This window comes from Gobius niger (assembly GCF_951799975.1).
Source record: "Gobius niger genome assembly, chromosome: 15".
Taxonomy (NCBI): Eukaryota; Metazoa; Chordata; class Actinopteri; order Gobiiformes; family Gobiidae; genus Gobius; species Gobius niger.
Window position 1 is genome coordinate 30,425,737 of NC_136866.1, and position 19,756 is coordinate 30,445,492.

The following is a 19,756-nucleotide window of genomic DNA, read 5'->3' on the forward strand; positions in this document are numbered from 1 at the left end:
AGTCTTAGTCTCGTCTCTCTGTGGTCCAGGTGAAGTCTTAGTCTCGTCTCTCTGTGGTCCAGGTGAAGTCTTAGTCCCGTCTCTCTGTGGTCCAGGTGAAGTCTTAGTCTCGTCTCTCTGTGGTCCAGGTGAAGTCTTAGTCCAGTCTCTCTGTGGTCCAGGTGAAGTCTTAGTCCCGTCTCTCTGTGGTCCAGGTGAAGTCTTAGTCCTGTCTCTCTGTGGTCCAGGTGAAGTCTTAGTCCAGTCTCTCTGTGGTCCAGGTGAAGTCTTAGTCTCGTCTCTCTGTGGTCCAGGTGAAGTCTTTGTCCTGTCTCTCTGTGGTCCAGGTGAAGTCTTAGTCCAGTCTCTCTGTGGTCCAGGTGAAGTCTTAGTCTCGTCTCTCTGTGGTCCAGGTGAAGTCTTAGTCCAGTCTCTCTGTGGTCCAGGTGAAGTCTTAGTCCCGTCTCTCTGTGGTCCAGGTGAAGTCTTAGTCCCGTCTCTCTGTGGTCCAGGTGAAGTCTTAGATCAGTCTCTCTGTGGTCCAGGTGAAGTCTTATATCAGTCTCTCTGTGGTCCAGGTGAAGTCTTAGTCCCGTCTCTCTGTGGTCCAGGTGAAGTCTTAGTCTCGTCTCTCTGTGGTCCAGGTGAAGTCTTAGTCCCGTCTCTCTGTGGTCCAGGTGAAGTCTTAGTCCCGTCTCTCTGTGGTCCAGGTGAAGTCTTAGTCCCGTCTCTCTGTGGTCCAGGTGAAGTCTTAGATCAGTCTCTCTGTGGTCCAGGTGAAGTCTTAGTCCCGTCTCTCTGTGGTCCAGGTGAAGTCTTAGTCCCGTCTCTCTGTGGTCCAGGTGAAGTCTTTGTCTCGTCTCTCTGTGGTCCAGGTGAAGTCTTAGTCCCGTCTCTCTGTGGTCCAGGTGAAGTCTTAGTCCCGTCTCTCTGTGGTCCAGGTGAAGTCTTAGTCCCGTCTCTCTGTGGTCCAGGTGAAGTCTTAGTCCCGTCTCTCTGTGGTCCAGGTGAAGTCTTAGTCCAGTCTCTCTGTGGTCCAGGTGAAGTCTTAGTCTCGTCTCTCTGTGGTCCAGGTGAAGTCTTAGTCTCGTCTCTTTGTGGTCCAGGTGAAGTCTTAGTCCCGTCTCTCTGTGGTCCAGGTGAAGTCTTAGTCCCGTCTCTCTGTGGTCCAGGTGAAGTCTTAGTCCAGTCTCTCTGTGGTCCAGGTGAAGTCTTAGTCCCGTCTCTCTGTGGTCCAGGTGAAATCTTAGTCCCGTCTCTCTGTGGTCCAGGTGAAGTCTTAGACCCGTCTCTCTGTGGTCCAGGTGAAGTCTTAGTCTCGTCTCTCTGTGGTCCAGGTGAAGTCTTAGACCCGTCTCTCTGTGGTCCAGGTGAAGTCTTAGTCCCGTCTCTCTGTGGTCCAGGTGAAGTCTTAGTCCAGTCTCTCTGTGGTCCAGGTGAAGTCTTAGTCCCGTCTCTCTGTGGTCCAGGTGAAGTCTTAGTCCCGTCTCTCTGTGGTCCAGGTGAAGTCTTAGTCTCGTCTCTCTGTGGTCCAGGTGAAGTCTTAGTCCAGTCTCTCTGTGGTCCAGGTGAAGTCTTAGTCCCGTCTCTCTGTGGTCCAGGTAAAGTCTTAGTCCCGTCTCTCTGTGGTCCAGGTGAAGTCTTAGTCCCGTCTCTCTGTGGTCCAGGTGAAGTCTTAGTCCAGTCTCTCTGTGGTCCAGGTAAAGTCTTAGTCCCGTCTCTCTGTGGTCCAGGTGAAGTCTTAGTCCCGTCTCTCTGTGGTCCAGGTGAAGTCTTAGTCCCGTCTCTCTGTGGTCCAGGTGAAGTCTTAGTCCCATCTCTCTGTGGTCCAGGTGAAGTCTTAGATCAGTCTCTCTGTGGTCCAGGTGAAGTCTTAGTCCCATCTCTCTGTGGTCCAGGTGAAGTCTTAGTCCAGTCTCTCTGTGGTCCAGGTGAAGTCTTAGTCCCGTCTCTCTGTGGTCCAGGTGAAGTCTTAGATCAGTCTCTCTGTGGTCCAGGTGAAGTCTTAGTCCCATCTCTCTGTGGTCCAGGTGAAGTCTTAGTCCAGTCTCTCTGTGGTCCAGGTGAAGTCTTAGTCCCGTCTCTCTGTGGTCCAGGTGAAGTCTTAGATCAGTCTCTCTGTGGTCCAGGTGAAGTCTTAGTCCCGTCTCTCTGTGGTCCAGGTGAAGTCTTAGTCTCGTCTCTCTGTGGTCCAGGTGAAGTCTTAGACCCTTCTCTCTGTGGTCCAGGTGAAGTCTTAGTCCAGTCTCTCTTTGGTCCAGGTGAAGTCTTAGTCCCGTCTCTCTGTGGTCCAGGTGAAGTCTTAGTCTCGTCTCTCTGTGGTCCAGGTGAAGTCTTAGTCCCGTCTCTCTGTGGTCCAGGTGAAGTCTTAGATCAGTCTCTCTGTGGTCCAGGTGAAGTCTTAGTCCAGTCTCTCTGTGGTCCAGGTGAAGTCTTAGTCCCGTCTCTCTGTGGTCCAGGTGAAGTCTTAGTCCAGTCTCTCTGTGGTCCAGGTGAAGTCTTAGTCCAGTCTCTCTGTGGTCCAGGTGAAGTCTTAGTCCCGTCTCTCTGTGGTCCAGGTGAAGTCTTAGTCCAGTCTCTCTGTGGTCCAGGTGAAGTCTTAGTCCCGTCTCTCTGTGGTCCAGGTGAAGTCTTAGTCTCGTCTCACTGTGGTCCAGGTGAAGTCTTAGTCTCGTCTCTCTGTGGTCCAGGTGAAGTCTTAGTCCAGTCTCTCTGTGGTCCAGGTGAAGTCTTAGTCCCGTCTCTCTGTGGTCCAGGTGAAGTCTTAGTCTCGTCTCTCTGTGGTCCAGGTGAAGTCTTAGTCTCGTCTCTCTGTGGTCCAGGTGAAGTCTTAGTCCCGTCTCTCTGTGGTCCAGGTGAAGTCTTAGATCTCGTCTCTCTGTGGTCCAGGTGAAGTCTTAGATCTCGTCTCTCTGTGGTCCAGGTGAAGTCTTAGTCTCGTCTCTCTGTGGTCCAGGTGAAGTCTTAGTCCAGTCTCTCTGTGGTCCAGGTGAAGTCTTAGTCTCGTCTCTCTGTGGTCCAGGTGAAGTCTTAGACCCGTCTCTCTGTGGTCCAGGTGAAGTCTTAGTCCAGTCTCTCTGTGGTCCAGGTGAAGTCTTAGTCTCGTCTCTCTGTGGTCCAGGTGAAGTCTTAGTCTCGTCTCTCTGTGGTCCAGGTGAAGTCTTAGTCCAGTCTCTCTGTGGTCCAGGTGAAGTCTTAGTCTCGTCTCTCTGTGGTCCAGATGAAGTCTTAGTCCAGTCTCTCTGTGGTCCAGGTGAAGTCTTAGTCTCGTCTCTCTGTGGTCCAGGTGAAGTCTTAGTCCCGTCTCTCTCTGGTCCAGGTGAAGTCTTAGTCCAGTCTCTCTGTGGTCCAGGTGAAGTCTTAGTCCCGTCTCTCTGTGGTCCAGGTGAAGTCTTAGTCCAGTCTCTCTGTGGTCCAGGTGAAGTCTTAGTCTCATCTCTCTGTGGTCCAGGTGAAGTCTTAGACCCGTCTCTCTGTGGTCCAGGTGAAGTCTTAGTCCCGTCTCTCTGTGGTCCAGGTGAAGTCTTAGTCCAGTCTCTCTGTGGTCCAGGTGAAGTCTTAGTCCAGTCTCTCTGTGGTCCAGGTGAAGTCTTAGTCCCGTCTCTCTGTGGTCCAGGTGAAGTCTTAGTCCCGTCTCTCTGTGGTCCAGGTGAAGTCTTAGTCCCGTCTCTCTGTGGTCCAGGTGAAGTCTTAGACCCGTCTCTCTGTGGTCCAGGTGAAGTCTTAGTCCCGTCTCTCTGTGGTCCAGGTGAAGTCTTAGTCCAGTCTCTCTGTGGTCCAGGTGAAGTCTTAGTCCAGTCTCTCTGTGGTCCAGGTGAAGTCTTAGTCCCGTCTCTCTGTGGTCCAGGTGAAGTCTTAGTCCCGTCTCTCTGTGGTCCAGGTGAAGTCTTAGTCCCGTCTCTCTGTGGTCCAGGTGAAGTCTTAGTCTCGTCTCTCTGTGGTCCAGGTGAAGTCTTAGTCCCGTCTCTCTGTGGTCCAGGTGAAGTCTCAGTCTCGTCTCTCTGTGGTCCAGGTGAAGTCTTAGTCTCGTCTCTCTGTGGTCCAGGTGAAGTCTTAGTCCCGTCTCTCTGTGGTCCAGGTGAAGTCTTAGATCAGTCTCTCTGTGGTCCAGGTGAAGTCTTAGTCCAGTCTCTCTGTGGTCCAGGTGAAGTCTTAGTCCAGTCTCTCTGTGGTCCAGGTGAAGTCTTAGTCCCGTCTCTCTGTGGTCCAGGTGAAGTCTTAGTCTCGTCTCTCTGTGGTCCAGGTGAAGTCTTAGTCTCGTCTCTCTGTGGTCCAGGTGAAGTCTTAGTCCCGTCTCTCTGTGGTCCAGGTGAAGTCTTAGTCTCGTCCCTCTGTGGTCCAGGTGAAGTCTTAGTCTCGTCTCTCTGTGGTCCAGGTGAAGTCTTAGTCTCGTCTCTCTGTGGTCCAGATGAAGTCTTAGTCCAGTCTCTCTGTGGTCCAGGTGAAGTCTTAGTCTCGTCTCTCTGTGGTCCAGGTGAAGTCTTAGTCCAGTCTCTCTGTGGTCCAGGTGAAGTGTTAGTCCCGTCTCTCTGTGGTCCAGGTGAAGTCTTAGATCAGTCTCTCTGTGGTCCAGGTGAAGTCTTAGTCTCGTCTCTCTGTGGTCCAGGTGAAGTCTTAGTCTCGTCTCTCTGTGGTCCAGGTGAAGTCTTAGTCTCGTCTCTCTGTGGTCCAGGTGAAGTCTTAGTCTCGTCTCTCTGTGGTCCAGGTGAAGTCTTAGACCAGTCTCTCTGTGGTCCAGGTGAAGTCTTAGTCCCGTCTCTCTGTGGTCCAGGTGAAGTCTTAGTCTCGTCTCTCTGTGGTCCAGGTGAAGTCTTAGTCCCGTCTCTCTGTGGTCCAGGTGAAGTCTTAGTCCAGTCTCTCTGTGGTCCAGGTGAAGTCTTAGTCTCGTCTCTCTGTGGTCCAGGTGAAGTCTTAGTCCCGTCTCTCTGTGGTCCAGGTGAAGTCTTAGTCCTGTCTCTCTGTGGTCCAGGTGAAGTCTTAGTCCCGTCTCTCTGTGGTCCAGGTGAAGTCTTAGTCCAGTCTCTCTGTGGTCCAGGTGAAGTCTTAGTCTCGTCTCTCTGTGGTCCAGGTGAAGTCTTAGTCTCGTCTCTCTGTGGTCCAGGTGAAGTCTTAGATCAGTCTCTCTGTGGTCCAGGTGAAGTCTTAGTCCCGTCTCTCTGTGGTCCAGGTGAAGTCTTAGTCCCGTCTCTCTGTGGTCCAGGTGAAGTCTTAGTCCCGTCTCTCTGTGGTCCAGGTGAAGTCTTAGTCCCGTCTCTCTGTGGTCCAGGTGAAGTCTTAGTCCCGTCTCTCTGTGGTCCAGGTGAAGTCTTAGTCCAGTCTCTCTGTGGTCCAGGTGAAGTCTTAGTCCAGTCTCTCTGTGGTCCAGGTGATGTCTTAGTCCAGTCTCTCTGTGGTCCAGGTGAAGTCTTAGTCCAGTCTCTCTGTGATCCAGGTGAAGTCTTAGTCTCGTCTCTCTGTGGTCCAGGTGAAGTCTTAGTCCAGTCTCTCTGTGGTCCAGGTGAAGTCTTAGTCCAGTCTCTCTGTGGTCCAGGTGAAGTCTTAGTCTCGTCTCTCTGTGGTCCAGGTGAAGTCTTAGTCTCGTCTCTCTGTGGTCCAGGTGAAGTCTTAGTCTCGTCTCTCTGTGGTCCAGGTGAAGTCTTAGTCCCGTCTCTCTGTGGTCCAGGTGAAGTCTTAGTCCCGTCTCTCTGTGGTCCAGGTGAAGTCTTAGTCTCGTCTCTCTGTGGTCCAGGTGAAGTCTTAGTCCAGTCTCTCTGTGGTCCAGGTGAAGTCTTAGTCCCGTCTCTCTGTGGTCCAGGTGAAGTCTTAGTCCCGTCTCTCTGTGGTCCAGGTGAAGTCTTAGTCTCGTCTCTCTGTGGTCCAGGTGAAGTCTTAGTCTCGTCTCTCTGTGGTCCAGGTGAAGTCTTAGTCCCGTCTCTCTGTGGTCCAGGTGAAGTCTTAGTCCCGTCTCTCTGTGGTCCAGGTGAAGTCTTAGTCTCGTCTCTCTGTGGTCCAGGTGAAGTCTTAGTCCAGTCTCTCTGTGGTCCAGGTGAAGTCTTAGTCCCGTCTCTCTGTGGTCCAGGTGAAGTCTTAGTCCCGTCTCTCTGTGGTCCAGGTGAAGTCTTAGTCCAGTCTCTCTGTGGTCCAGGTGAAGTCTTAGTCCCATCTCTCTGTGGTCCAGGTGAAGTCTTAGTCCCGTCTCTCTGTGGTCCAGGTGAAGTCTTAGTCCCGTCTCTCTGTGGTCCAGGTGAAGTCTTAGATCAGTCTCTCTGTGGTCCAGGTGAAGTCTTAGTCCCGTCTCTCTGTGGTCCAGGTGAAGTCTTAGACCCATCTCTCTGTGGTCCAGGTGAAGTCGTAGTCTCGTCTCTCTGTGGTCCAGGTGAAGTCTTAGTCTCGTCTCTCTGTGGTCCAGGTGAAGTCTTAGTCCAGTCTCTCTGTGGTCCAGGTGAAGTCTTAGTCCAGTCTCTCTGTGGTCCAGGTGAAGTCTTAGTCTCGTCTCTCTGTGGTCCAGGTGAAGTCTTAGTCCCGTCTCTCTGTGGTCCAGGTGAAGTCTTAGTCTCGTCTCTCTGTGGTCCAGGTGAAGTCTTAGTCTCGTCTCTCTGTGGTCCAGGTGAAGTCTTAGTCTCGTCTCTCTGTGGTCCAGGTGAAGTCTTAGTCCAGTCTCTCTGTGGTCCAGGTGAAGTCTTAGTCCCGTCTCTCTGTGGTCCAGGTGAAGTCTTAGTCCCGTCTCTCTGTGGTCCAGGTGAAGTCTTAGTCTCGTCTCTCTGTGGTCCAGGTGAAGTCTTAGTCTCGTCTCTCTGTGGTCCAGGTGAAGTCTTAGTCCCGTCTCTCTGTGGTCCAGGTGAAGTCTTAGTCCCGTCTCTCTGTGGTCCAGGTGAAGTCTTAGTCTCGTCTCTCTGTGGTCCAGGTGAAGTCTTAGTCCAGTCTCTCTGTGGTCCAGGTGAAGTCTTAGTCCCGTCTCTCTGTGGTCCAGGTGAAGTCTTAGTCCCGTCTCTCTGTGGTCCAGGTGAAGTCTTAGTCCAGTCTCTCTGTGGTCCAGGTGAAGTCTTAGTCCCATCTCTCTGTGGTCCAGGTGAAGTCTTAGTCCCGTCTCTCTGTGGTCCAGGTGAAGTCTTAGTCCCGTCTCTCTGTGGTCCAGGTGAAGTCTTAGATCAGTCTCTCTGTGGTCCAGGTGAAGTCTTAGTCCCGTCTCTCTGTGGTCCAGGTGAAGTCTTAGTCTCGTCTCTCTGTGGTCCAGGTGAAGTCTTAGTCTCGTCTCTCTGTGGTCCAGGTGAAGTCTTAGTCCCATCTCTCTGTGGTCCAGGTGAAGTCTTAGACCCATCTCTCTGTGGTCCAGGTGAAGTCTTAGTCTCGTCTCTCTGTGGTCCAGGTGAAGTCTTAGTCCCGTCTCTCTGTGGTCCAGGTGAAGTCTTAGTCTCGTCTCTCTGTGGTCCAGGTGAAGTCTTAGTCTCGTCTCTCTGTGGTCCAGGTGAAGTCTTAGTCTCGTCTCTCTGTGGTCCAGGTGAAGTCTTAGTCTCGTCTCTCTGTGGTCCAGGTGAAGTCTTAGTCCCGTCTCTCTGTGGTCCAGGTGAAGTCTTAGTCTCGTCTCTCTGTGGTCCAGGTGAAGTCTTAGTCCCGTCTCTCTGTGGTCCAGGTGAAGTCTTAGTCCCGTCTCTCTGTGGTCCAGGTGAAGTCTTAGTCTCGTCTCTCTGTGGTCCAGGTGAAGTCTTAGTCTCGTCTCTCTGTGGTCCAGGTGAAGTCTTAGTCTCGTCTCTCTGTGGTCCAGGTGAAGTCTTAGTCCCGTCTCTCTGTGGTCCAGGTGAAGTCTTAGTCTCGTCTCTCTGTGGTCCAGGTGAAGTCTTAGTCTCGTCTCTCTGTGGTCCAGGTGAAGTCTTAGTCCAGTCTCTCTGTGGTCCAGGTGAAGTCTTAGTCTCATCTCTCTGTGGTCCAGGTGAAGTCCCGGGGGGAGCTGGTCCTGTCGGGCGCCTCCTCTGCTGAAGACCTGCTCCTGAACCTGGACTCAGCCTGGAGTCCGGTGGCGTCCGTGCTGGTGTTTGTGGTTCTGCCTCAGGGGGAGCTCGTCGTGGACCGGATCCAGCTGCAGGTCCAGGCCGACATCAGGAACCATGTGAGGAATGCTGCTTTAGATAAACACTGTTCCTGATCATGATTTGGAAATGACCTGACCGACATTGAGCTCATCACTCTGAATATTTGTCTCCATGCGTGGACGCCTTTACGATTCAGATGAAGATATGATGTGCCGGTATCGTTGGTTTCTCGTATCACACGGTGTTGGTATTTTAAAGGAACAGGCCAGCGTTTTTCCACACTGAGATATGTTCTTACCTGAGCTGTGACGAGTTCTTTAGGACCTGTCTGATCTTCAGTCACGTAAACACAGCGCAGACGGCGTTAGCATTTAGCCTCTCCCTCTCTCCTCTATAGCTCCAAAACAGGTCAAGATAGAAGCTACCAAGCTCTTCCACGTTTCCCTATTTAAATATGGTTACGTGAAGTGTTCCACTACAAAGTATAATTACACAAAATTAAACAATGTGGATTTTCTAAGCGGATAAAAGGGGGGACTATATTGTAAGGCGTAATAATACCAGGAGTAGTTTGGCATCCGCACAGTAAAGTGAAGATTACTGCCCGGATTTCGAACTAATCCTGGTATTATTACGCCTTACAATATAGTTCCCCCTTTTATCCACTTAGAAAATCAGACAGGTCCTAAAGAACTCGTCAAAGCTAAGGTAAGAACATATCTCAGTATGGAAAAACGCTGGCCATTTCCTTTAAAGTGAGGTGTTGCCTCAGGTGGAGGAGTTCCAGTATCTCGGGGTCTTGTTCTGAGTGTGAGATGGACAGACGGATCGGGGCGGCGTCAGCAGTGATGCGGTCGCTGAGTCGGACTGTTGTGGTGAAGAGGGAGCTGAGTCGACCCCGCCCTCACCTGTGATCATGTGATCTGGGTAGTGACCAAACCATAGACTGTAAAAATAATGGACGTCTTCTGCTCACTCCTCCCCATTTACCATAATGACCGCGGTCGAGGGGGAATTCATGGTGGATTTACAGACTCCTCCCCCCCAGCTCTGACGAAGCATGTTCCTAAAAAGGGCATAAGGGCGGGATCTTCACCGTAGACTCGGCCCTTGTGTGACATGTAGCTCGCGCTGCTCCAATGCTAACAGTCCGAGCCTCATTAAGTACCAGATTTCAAAAATTCTTCTTACGAAAACCAGCCTGGTTTCTTTAATTGTGACTAACCCAGCGTTATCTCAGGTGGAAGATCAGCCTCGTCTAAACCAGGGGTTAAAGTTGTTTTTAAGGCGTCTAAACTCCAAGGCTTTTCAATGGGGGCCTAGTGGCGATATGGAGGCACTACAGCAATGGCGGCCCCCAGGGTCGTGGTCATAAAGCAGAGCAGCCAGCGGCCATTGGACCGAAAGGACGAGATCGCAGATACAAGCGGCCGAAATGAGTTTCCTTCTCAGGGCAGTGGCGGTGAGGAGCTCAGTTACCCGAGAGGAGCTCGGAGTAGAGTCGCTGCTCCTTAATGTCGAAAGGAGCAGCTGAGGTGGCTCGGGCATCTGTTCCGGATACCTCCCAGTCGCCTCCCTCCAGGGCCGTGGATATTTTGGCTAAGGGGTGCTGAGAGACAAACTTCTTATGTATGTAATATTGACTGTGATGTGTAAATGATCTGCCAGGGGGGGCTGTAGTGCCCTCAGCACCCTGGGTTCCCACGGCCTTACCTCCCACGGGAGGTGTTCCAGGCATGTCCTATTGGGAGGAGGCCTCGTGGACGCAGGACCCGCTGGAGGGACCATATGAAACATGGTCTCATTATTTCCTCATTGAGGCATCCAAGAGTGGAGACGATGTTCAGAAACATGAGGGTGATGTCGGTCACTGTCAAATAAAGATCAGGAAACATGAGGAAACATGAGGACCCAGCTCTGAACACAACCTGTTGGTCGGTTTGTGGGATCGGTTGTTATGGATCAGTATCGGTCGGTGTCTGGAATCTGGTACCCGAGTATCCGAGTGTCTGAGTGTCCGAGTGTCCCTGTGGGAACTGAGGCTGGTCTCTCCTCGTCTCCCTCAGGTCTCTCTCACCTGGAGCTCCCTCGTCCTGAAGCCTCACGAAGACGCCGCCCTGACGGTGTCGGTGACGGAGCCGCACTCGCTGGTCGGGATCCTCGTGGTCGACAAGGCGTCCAGAGACTCCGCCCACAACGACATCACCAAGCGCCAGGTGAGACTCGTCAGTTAGAAAAACGTCCCTCCCTCTTTAACCCGGCGCTGCGTTCAGGTGATGACGGAGACGGGGAAACTGGACGAGTTCAGGGGCGCGGCGGCGATGGGAGATCCCTACACTCTGTTCACGGTCAGTCACGGGTTCGTGTTTTCGTGCCGTGGAGCGTGTTTTAACTGTGCTGTTTCAGGAGAGCGGACTCCGGGTCATGACGGACGCCTCATATCACCAGACGAGCAAACCCCCAGGTGAGCCTGAACACACCTGGTGCTCATCCCTGACCCCTCGCCCTGATCACGGACCCCCAGGTGAGTCTGAACACACCTGGTCCTCCCCTCATCCCTGACCCCCTGAACACACCTGGTCCTCCCCTCATCCCTGACCCCCTGAACACACCTGGTCCTCCCCTCATCCCTGACCCCCTGAACACACCTGGTGCTCCCCACATCCCTGACCCCCTGTAACACGGACCCCCAGGTGAGCCTGAACACACCTGGTCCTCCCCACATCCCTGACCCCCTGAACACACCTGGTCCTGACCTCATCCCTGACCCCCTGAACACACCTGGTCCTCCCCTCATCCCTGACCCCCTGATCACACCTGGTCCTCACCTCATCCCTGACCCCCTGAACACACCTGGTCCTCACCTCATCCCTGACCCCCTGAACACACCTGGTCCTCCCCTCATCCCTGACCCCCTGATCACACCTGGTCCTCACCTCATCCCTGACCCCCTGAACACACCTGGTCCTCACCTCATCCCTGACCCCCTGAACACACCTGGTCCTCCCCTCATCCCTGACCCCCTGATCACACCTGGTCCTCCCCTCATCCCTGACCCCCTGATCACACCTGGTCCTCACCTCATCCCTGACCCCCTGAACACACCTGGTCCTCACCTCATCCCTGACCCCCTGAACACACCTGGTCCTCACCTCATCCCTGACCCCTCGCCCTGATCACAGACCCCCAGGTGAGTCTGAACACACCTGGTCCTCCCCACATCCCTGACCCCCTGAACACACCTGGTCCTCACCTCATCCCTGACCCCCTGAACACACCTGGTCCTCCCCACATCCCTGACCCCCTGAACACACCTGGTCACCTCATCCCTGACCCCCTGAACACACCTGGTCCCCTCATCCCTGACCCCCTGAACACACCTGGTCCTCCCCACATCCCTGACCCCCTGAACACACCTGGTCACCTCATCCCTGACCCCCTGAACACACCTGGTCCCCTCATCCCTGACCCCCTGAACACACCTGGTCCTCACCTCATCCCTGACCCTCTGAACACACCTGGTCCTCCCCTCATCCCTGACCCCCTGAACACACCTGGTCCTCCCCACATCCCTGACCCCCTGAACACACCTGGTCCTCACCTCATCCCTGACCCCCTGAACACACCTGGTCCTCCCCACATCCCTGACCCCCTGAACACACCTGGTCACCTCATCCCTGACCCCCTGAACACACCTGGTCCTCCCCACACCCCTGACACCTCGCCCTGATCACGGACCCCCAGGTGAGCCTGAACACACCTGGTCCTCCCCACATCCCTGAACAAAAGCAACAAAACTGAGACGAAAACAAGGATGAAAATGTGAAAAAAGTGAGGGGAAAAAAAGAGAAAGAGACAAAAAATGACAAAAATGGAAAAAAAATTAGAAAAAATTGACGAAAAAGTGACAAAAAAGTCATGAACATTTGACAAAAATGAGTCGACTGCCCAACAAAAAAAGTGATAAAAAAATCTGATGACGTGAGGGAAAAGATCACTTTAGTTTTGTAGATCTTAGCTTTCAAATGAGGCGTTACACTGGCCTACAGGATTTGGGTAAAGCTGAACTGGAGAAAATGCTCTCGGTTCAGGCGGGAGTTAAGAGGTTAAAGAAGCTTTTACTGTAGATTTGGGTAAAGCTTCAGGCGGGGTTAACTACAGCCATGAAGCGTCGTCCTCCTGGTTTCAGATTTATAAAGAAAACTTCCACTTCCTCCTAAACTGTAAAACTCTGATGATCAGGAGGAGAAATCAGAAGTCTGAGGAAAGAACGCCAGGATCAGCTCGTTTAATCAACTTTAATCATGGCCAAAACACCGAGGGCCGAACCATTTATCCTAAAGAACTTTTATGCAAAGGCCAAAGTTTACATGGTGGTTCTAAAGCGTGAGGCTTTGGGAAAACCATTACCCGAGAGTGACGAGCTGTAACGCAAACTAAACACTAGACTGTCTTATATCGTCTAAAAAAAGACCAATAACAAAGATTTGAACTGATTTCATGCAGTTTCCAATGAAACCACAGGAAATGGTTCCATAATCCACTTTCTGGTCCCGCCCCACAAGTTGAGAATCATGTCTGACATGTGAGTGAGTGAGTGAGTGAGTGAGTGAGTGAGTGAGTGAGTGAGTGAGTGAGTGAGTGAGTGAGTGAGTGAGTGAGTGAGTGAGTGAGTGAGTGAGTGAGTGAGTGAGTGAGTGAGTGAGTGAGAGAGAGAGAGAGAGAGAGTGAGTGAGTGAGTGAGTGAGTGAGTGAGTGAGTGAGTGAGTGAGTGAGTGAGTGAGTGAGTGAGTGAGTGAGTGAGTGAGTGAGTGAGTGAGTGAGTGAGTGAGTGAGTGAGTGAGTGAGTGAGTGAGTGAGTGAGTGAGTGAGTGAGTGAGAGAGAGAGAGAGAGAGAGTGAGTGAGTGAGTGAGTGAGTGAGTGAGTGAGTGAGTGAGTGAGTGAGTGAGTGAGTGAGTGAGTGAGTGAGTGAGTGAGTGAGTGAGTCAGTGAGTGAGTGAGTGAGTGAGTGAGTGAGTGAGTGAATGGTGCTCTGCCAGGAAACTGTTCAAACACAGACACTATTTCTCACATTTTTAGATTTTTTTCTCATATTTGCATAAAAATATTTCTCAAAATCGGCTCGTGGGGCCAGAGGTTCTGTGTGGAGGGCTGGATTTGGCCCCCGGGCCTGACGTTGCCTACGCGATTATTTACAATGTTTCTTCACAATGCATGAAGAAAACCTAAAAACAGGAGCAATATCAGGAGATCAGGATGAACGACAGAGGCTCCAACACAAACATCATCAGCCTTTGACCACGAGGCGCAGAGCTCACACAGAGTTCACACAGATGTTCTACAAAGGGGGTGTGTCCAGTTCTTCATGAGTGGGTGTGAGGATCAATCCGGTCTCTCTGTGGAGCAGGTCAGTGTGAGGTCCATTTGCCTCCCGTGATCTGAGGCTGGTGATGTTTCTGTGGCTCGAGGTTTTGAAATGTTCGGCTGTTGGGTCAGTTTCTTTTGGGTCAGTTTCTGTTGGGTCAGTTTCTGTTGGGTCAGTTTCTGTTGGGTCGGTTTCTGTTGGGTCAGTTTCTGTTGGGTCAGTTTCTGTTGGGTCAGTTTCTGTTGGGTCAGTTTCTGTTGGGTCAGTTTCTGTTGGGTCGGTTTCTGTTGTTGGGTCTGTTTCTGTTGGGTCAGTTTCTGTTGGGTCGGTTTCTGTTGGGTCGGTTTCTGTTGGGTCAGTTTCTGTTGGGTCAGTTTCTGTTGGGTCAGTTTCTGTTGGGTCAGTTTCTGTTGGGTCAGTTTCTGTTGGGTCAGTTTCTGTTGAGTCAGTTTCTGTTGGGTCAGTTTCTGTTGGGTCAGTTTCTGTTGGGTCAGTTTCTGTTGGGTCAGTTTCTGTTGGGTCAGTTTCTGTTGGGTCAGTTTCTGTTGGGTCAGTTTCTGTTGGGTCGGTTTCTGTTGGGTCGGTTTCTGTTGGGTCAGTTTCTGTTGAGTCAGTTTCTGTTGGGTCAGTTTCTGTTGGGTCAGTTTCTGTTGGGTCAGTTTCTGTTGGGTCAGTTTCTGTTGGGTCAGTTTCTGTTGGGTCAGTTTCTGTTGAGTCAGTTTCTGTTGGGTCAGTTTCTGTTGGGTCAGTTTCTGTTGGGTCAGTTTCTGTTGTTGGGTCAGTTTCTGTTGGGTCAGTTTCTGTTGGGTCAGTTTCTGTTGTTGGGTCAGTTTCTGTTGGGTCAGTTTCTGTTGGGTCAGTTTCTGTTGGGTCGGTTTCTGTTGGGTCAGTTTCTGTTGGGTCAGTTTCTGTTGAGTCAGTTTCTGTTGAGTCAGTTTCTGTTGGGTCAGTTTCTGTTGGGTCAGTTTCTGTTGGGTCAGTTTCTGTTGTTGGGTCTGTTTCTGTTGGGTCGGTTTCTGTTGGGTCGGTTTCTGTTGGGTCGGTTTCTGTTGGGTCAGTTTCTGTTGAGTCAGTTTCTGTTGGGTCAGTTTCTGTTGGGTCAGTTTCTGTTGAGTCAGTTTCTGTTGGGTCAGTTTCTGTTGGGTCAGTTTCTGTTGGGTCAGTTTCTGCTGCTAAACCTGGAGACGCTGATCCTGTGAGATGTTGATGCTAAATGTGTCGTCTCTGAACAGTTTGGGAGTTCGACGCCGTGGACATGATGAGACCGACCAAAGCCGAACCACCTCCGGTCCAGAGCCGGACCCGGACTCACTTCCCCGAGACCTGGCTGTGGATGGACCTCCTGACCGGGTAACACGGGCCTGAGCAGCTCCTGGATGAGGCGTGACCTTCTCCCTGGTTCTCACGCTTGTTCCTCGGTGTTTCAGAGAGAACACTGTGGCGGAGGTGTCGGCTCTCACCCCGGACAGCATGACCACGTGGGTCGCCTCCGCCTTCGTCATGTCCCCCACGCTCGGCATCGGCTTCATGGACGCGCCGCCCGCCGAGGTCAGACGTCCACCACATCAGCACAATAATCACAATAATCACTGAATAATCCCTGAATCATCACAGAATCATCACAGAATCATCACAGAATAATCCCTGAATAATCACTGAATTATCACCGAATAATCACCGAATAATCACTGAATAATCACCGAATAATCACCGAATAATCACTGAATAATCACCGAATAATCACCGAATAATCACAGAATCATCACCGAATAATCACAGAATCATCACTGAATAATCACCGAATAATCACAGAATCATCACCGAATAATCACAGAATCATCACTGAATAATCACAGAATCATCACCGAATAATCACTGAATAATCACCGAATAATCACCGAATAATCACCGAATAATCACCGAATAATCACTGAATAATCACTCAATAATCACTGAATCATCACAGAATAATCACAGAATAATCACTGAATAATCACTGAATAATCACTCAATAATCACCGAATAATCACTCAATAATCACCGAATAATCACTCAATCATCACTGAATCATCACTGAAACATCACTGAATCATCACCGAATAATCACTGAATCATCACAGAATCATCACTGAAACATCACTGAATCATCACTGAATAATCCCTGAATAATCCCTGAATAATCCCTGAATAATCCCTGAATAAACCCTGAATAATCCCTGAATAATCTCTCTGACTCTGCAGCTCACGGTGAGGCAGAGCTTCTTCCTGTCTCTGAATCTGCCGCCGCTCGTCGTCCGAGGAGAGGAGCTGCTGCTGGAGATCTTCCTGTACAACTACCTTCCCTCTGACGTCCAGGTGAAGCTCAGAGTCTAATTCCTAAACTTTGTTGAGTTTTGTAATTTCAAAAACCAGGAAGTGTCACAGAATAACCGTGATCCTGGCTCTGTCCATTATTCAGATTTCATGGGCGATAATATGAAAAGACTCGATATTAAAAAGCCTTCAGTGATATCAGAGTCATCATCGGAGTGAACACTGGTCTGAGGGTGTGGCCCCTGGACGCCGTGGCCCCGCCCCTCACTCACCTGCAGTGATATTAATCTGCGTTTCTTTGTGACGCCGCTGAACCTGAGCCGGGCGTCGCCTCGTGTCCTCCTTTACTCCGCTGTGAGAGAAAATCAGGACAAAGACGAGACAAAAGAGCTCAGACCAGTCGTCTCTGTGTCAGATTAAACACACTCGAAACGTCATCCTTTTGAATCCGAGCAAAGGTCACTGAGGAGAGGAACTCATGTAGGTCAACATTCAGGTCCATTTCACAGCTTTGGGTTCGTTTTCAGTGCAGGCGAATCAGAGTGCCTGATGGTGTTGGCGTCTCCTCAGACCTTTGGGAGTTACTGATGTTCTTCTCATGGTGCAGCGTTAAAGGAAGAGGCTTGGTTATTTCAGCTCAAACACATGATATTTCCCTCTATAGACCCTTTAACTGCTGACATCATCAGTGACATCAGCTGGAGGCAGGAAGTGATCAAGAGAAATAAGATTAAACTAAAACTAACGATTATAAGAGTAAACTACAACTAAAAATGTGGTCCTGTTGTGGCTTAAGGTGCAAGAACAAGAGGAACGACATGTCCACCCTAGTCCCTAACCCCTCATTCACTACATAGACCCGCAGTCCCGCACTATATAGTCACTATATAGTGACTGATTCTGTTGGCGATTCGGACACAAGCCACTACTTTCGCCGCGCTGCGTGACGTTGTTTTTTTAATTTTTTTAATCTGAATTTATTTATTGTTACAAACGTTTATTTTATGAACCAGAACGACTGTTTTGGCACTTTTACAGGCGTTACTGTCATCACAAAAAATAAAAAATAAATCACCCCAGCGTGAGCTCAGAGACGCCGAGAGTCGGTCCGAACACCGGCAGATTGAGTGACAACATCTGATAAAAGTTCAATAAACTCCGGGAATAAAGTATTTCTGCGATAAAAAACAAACTCATAGACAGTGGAATATTTATGGATAAATACGAGTCAGATACGCTTTTACTTCACATGGATTTGACATGAATGTCTTGGATTATTCGAGAGGAAGCTGTCGGTCATTTAACAGCGCAAGCTAAAGGTTAGCCGCTAATGTTAGCATCTTTTCACCGTAACCGTTTATATTTAGGTTGTTTATTCATGAGAAACACAAACACACGACTGAAACAGCTGATTTACTTCAGCCGTGTTTAGTTCAAAGACCTGTCTCTGTCAGGCTCTTCTCTCCCAGTGCATTGTGGTCTATATTGACCCGTGTAGTGACCATCGATGCTCACTACTTTTCCAGATGCATTGTGGGAAATTTCGAGTGAACTACTTTTTTCTCTCTGGACATTTGGACACCCCTACAAAATGGCGTGACCACTATATAGTCACTATATAGGGGATACCGTGGACATTCGGATACAGCCAAGGTTTATCTGATATTTCCAACAACAGTTAGATATTTGTTTATCGTTACTATGACAACAGCTACAATGGAAATAGATAGGACTGTAGCTTCCCGCCTCCAGCTAAGCCCGGAATGTTTACAAACAATTAAAGGGTCTATGGTTCTTCCCCAGGTATCGCTCAGGTATCGGTATCGCTCAGGTATTGGTATCGCTCAGGTATCGGTATCGCTCAGGTATTGGTATCGCTCAGGTATCGGTATCGCTCAGGTATCGTATCCTATAATCTGTCGTGTCTCCTCAGGCGGAGGTGAAGGTGGAGAAGTCCTTCGATCTGGAGTTCCTCAGCGGCTCCGTGGGGGACGAGGTGCGGACGGTAAAGGTCGGACACATGCAGGTCGTCACGGTGCTGGTCCCAGTGCGGGTGCTCTCCGTGGGGGACGTCCTGCTGTCGGTGAGGGCCCGAGCTCCGGGGGCCGCGGACCACATCAAGAGGACCGTCCACGTCAAGGTACCACGGGGGAATTTTGAGTCTGATCCACGAGGAAATGCTTCGAGTTTGAGTTTCAGTGACTCTTCAGTGACTCCGTGCTGTTCCAGGCTGAAGGTCGTCCTCAGAGCTTCACCGAGTCGCGGCTCCTGGTTCTGCAGGAAGAGGCTGAAGCCGAGGAGCAGATCTCCTACACCTTCCCTCCGAACGTGGTCCCGGACAGCTGCGAGGTCTGGGTCAGCTCTGTGGGTCAGTCCTTCACATCTACCTCCAAATCTGAAGAAAAACATTCACATTGATCAGTTTGGACCTTCTGCTGTAGATCACTGACATTGCAGTCCAGATATTTTCAGCTGTGTATCCAAAAAAAATAGATGATTCCAGGTTTAAATGTGTGGTTTTATTCTGTGACATGTCAATTCCAAAGATTTGATCAGAGGGATTTTGGATCTGGTTTTGGAATGAACTGGTTTTATTGCACCTGTGATCGTCCTTAAGATGGTGTGTCTCAGGAGAATTATCCAATCAGAAAACAGACTCCTTCAATCTCTTCCAATCTCTTTCAGTCTCTTTCAGTCTCTTTCAGTCTCTTCCAATCTCTTCCAGTCTCTTCCAATCTCTTCCAGTCTCTTCCAGTCTCTTTCAATCTCTTTCAAACTCTTTCAATCTCTTCCAATCTCTTTCAATCTCTTTCAATCTCTTCCAGTCTCTTCCAAACTCTTCCAATCTCTTCCAGTCTCTTCCAGTCTCTTCCAGTCTCTTCCAAACTCTTCCAATCTCTTCCAGTCTCTTCCAAACTCTTCCAATCTCTTCCAATCTCTTCCAGTCTCTTCCAATCTCTTCCAATCTCTTCCAATCTCTTCCAGTCTCTTCCAATCTCTTCAAAACTCTTCCTATCTCTTCCAATCTCTTCCAGTCTCTTCCAATCTCTTCAAAACTCTTCCTATCTCTTCCAATCTCTTCCAATCTCTTCCAGTCTCTTCCAGTCTCTTCCAGTCTCTTCCAATCTCTTCCAATCTCTTCCAGTCTCTTCCAAACTCTTCCAGTCTCTTCCAGTCTCTTCCAATCTCTTCCAATCTCTTCCAGTCTCTTCCAGTCTCTTCCAATCTCTTCAAAACTCTTCCTATCTCTTCCAATCTCTTCCAATCTCTTCCAATCTCTTCCAGTCTCTTCCAGTCTCTTCCAAACTCTTCCAATCTCTTCCAGTCTCTTCCAAACTCTTCCAGTCTCTTCCAGTCTCTTCCAATCTCTTCCAGTCTCTTCCAGTCTCTTCCAATCTCTTCCAATCTCTTCCAAACTCTTCCAGTCTCTTCCAGTCTCTTCCAGTCTCTTCCAGTCTCTTCCAATCTCTTCCAATCTCTTCCAATCTCTTCCAGTCTCTTCCAGTCTCTTCCAAACTCTTCCAGTCTCTTCCAGTCTCTTCCAATCTCTTCCAAACTCTTCCAATCTCTTCCAAACTCTTCCAATCTCTTCCAAACTCTTCCAGTCTCTTCCAAACCCTGTTCCTGTTCCTGTTTCTCCAGGGGACGTCCTGGGAGCCGCCATTTCGGACCTGGACTCCCTGATCCAGAGACCTTATGGCTGTGGGGAGCAGAACATGATCCGCTTCGCTCCGATGGTTTACGTCCTGGAGTATCTGCGCTCTGTGGGAGAGACCGACAGCGCCACCATCAGGAGAGCCCGGGAACTGATGATAGAAGGTCGGTATTAAATGACCGGCAGCTTCTTGTCCTGGACAAAAAGGGAATAATCCAGGACGTTTTCTTCACTCATGTCAAATCCATGTGAAATAAAAAGTATCTGACTCATGTTCATCCATAAATAATCCACTGTCTCTTCGAGGGGGCGGGTCTTCGAGGGGGCGGGTCTTCGAGGGGTCGGGTCTTTGAGGGGGCGGGTCTTTGAGGGGTCTTCGAGGGGTCAGGTCTTGAAATCATGAGATGTGAAGGAACAATCTGAGACAAATGGCGTGG

The 19,756-nt window shown here is 50.3% G+C and overlaps 1 protein-coding gene across 1 annotated transcript in view; it reads left to right on the top strand.

Moving 5' to 3' along the window:
• cd109 (CD109 molecule) overlaps window positions 1-19,756 on the top strand; it is a gene marked incomplete at both ends in the record, with an annotated part of 69,664 nt that overhangs the window by 24,862 nt on the left and 25,046 nt on the right. The window contains 11 exons of the mRNA XM_079572072.1: window positions 7,886-8,062; window positions 10,052-10,201; window positions 10,259-10,333; window positions 10,679-11,093; window positions 11,168-11,683; window positions 14,584-14,701; window positions 14,779-14,899; window positions 15,593-15,706; window positions 17,598-17,804; window positions 17,894-18,032; window positions 19,307-19,483. Of these exons, the coding sequence (XP_079428198.1) occupies window positions 7,886-8,062; window positions 10,052-10,201; window positions 10,259-10,333; window positions 10,679-11,093; window positions 11,168-11,683; window positions 14,584-14,701; window positions 14,779-14,899; window positions 15,593-15,706; window positions 17,598-17,804; window positions 17,894-18,032; window positions 19,307-19,483 (2,209 nt within the window). The remainder of the gene's footprint in view (window positions 1-7,885; window positions 8,063-10,051; window positions 10,202-10,258; window positions 10,334-10,678; window positions 11,094-11,167; window positions 11,684-14,583; window positions 14,702-14,778; window positions 14,900-15,592; window positions 15,707-17,597; window positions 17,805-17,893; window positions 18,033-19,306; window positions 19,484-19,756) is intronic.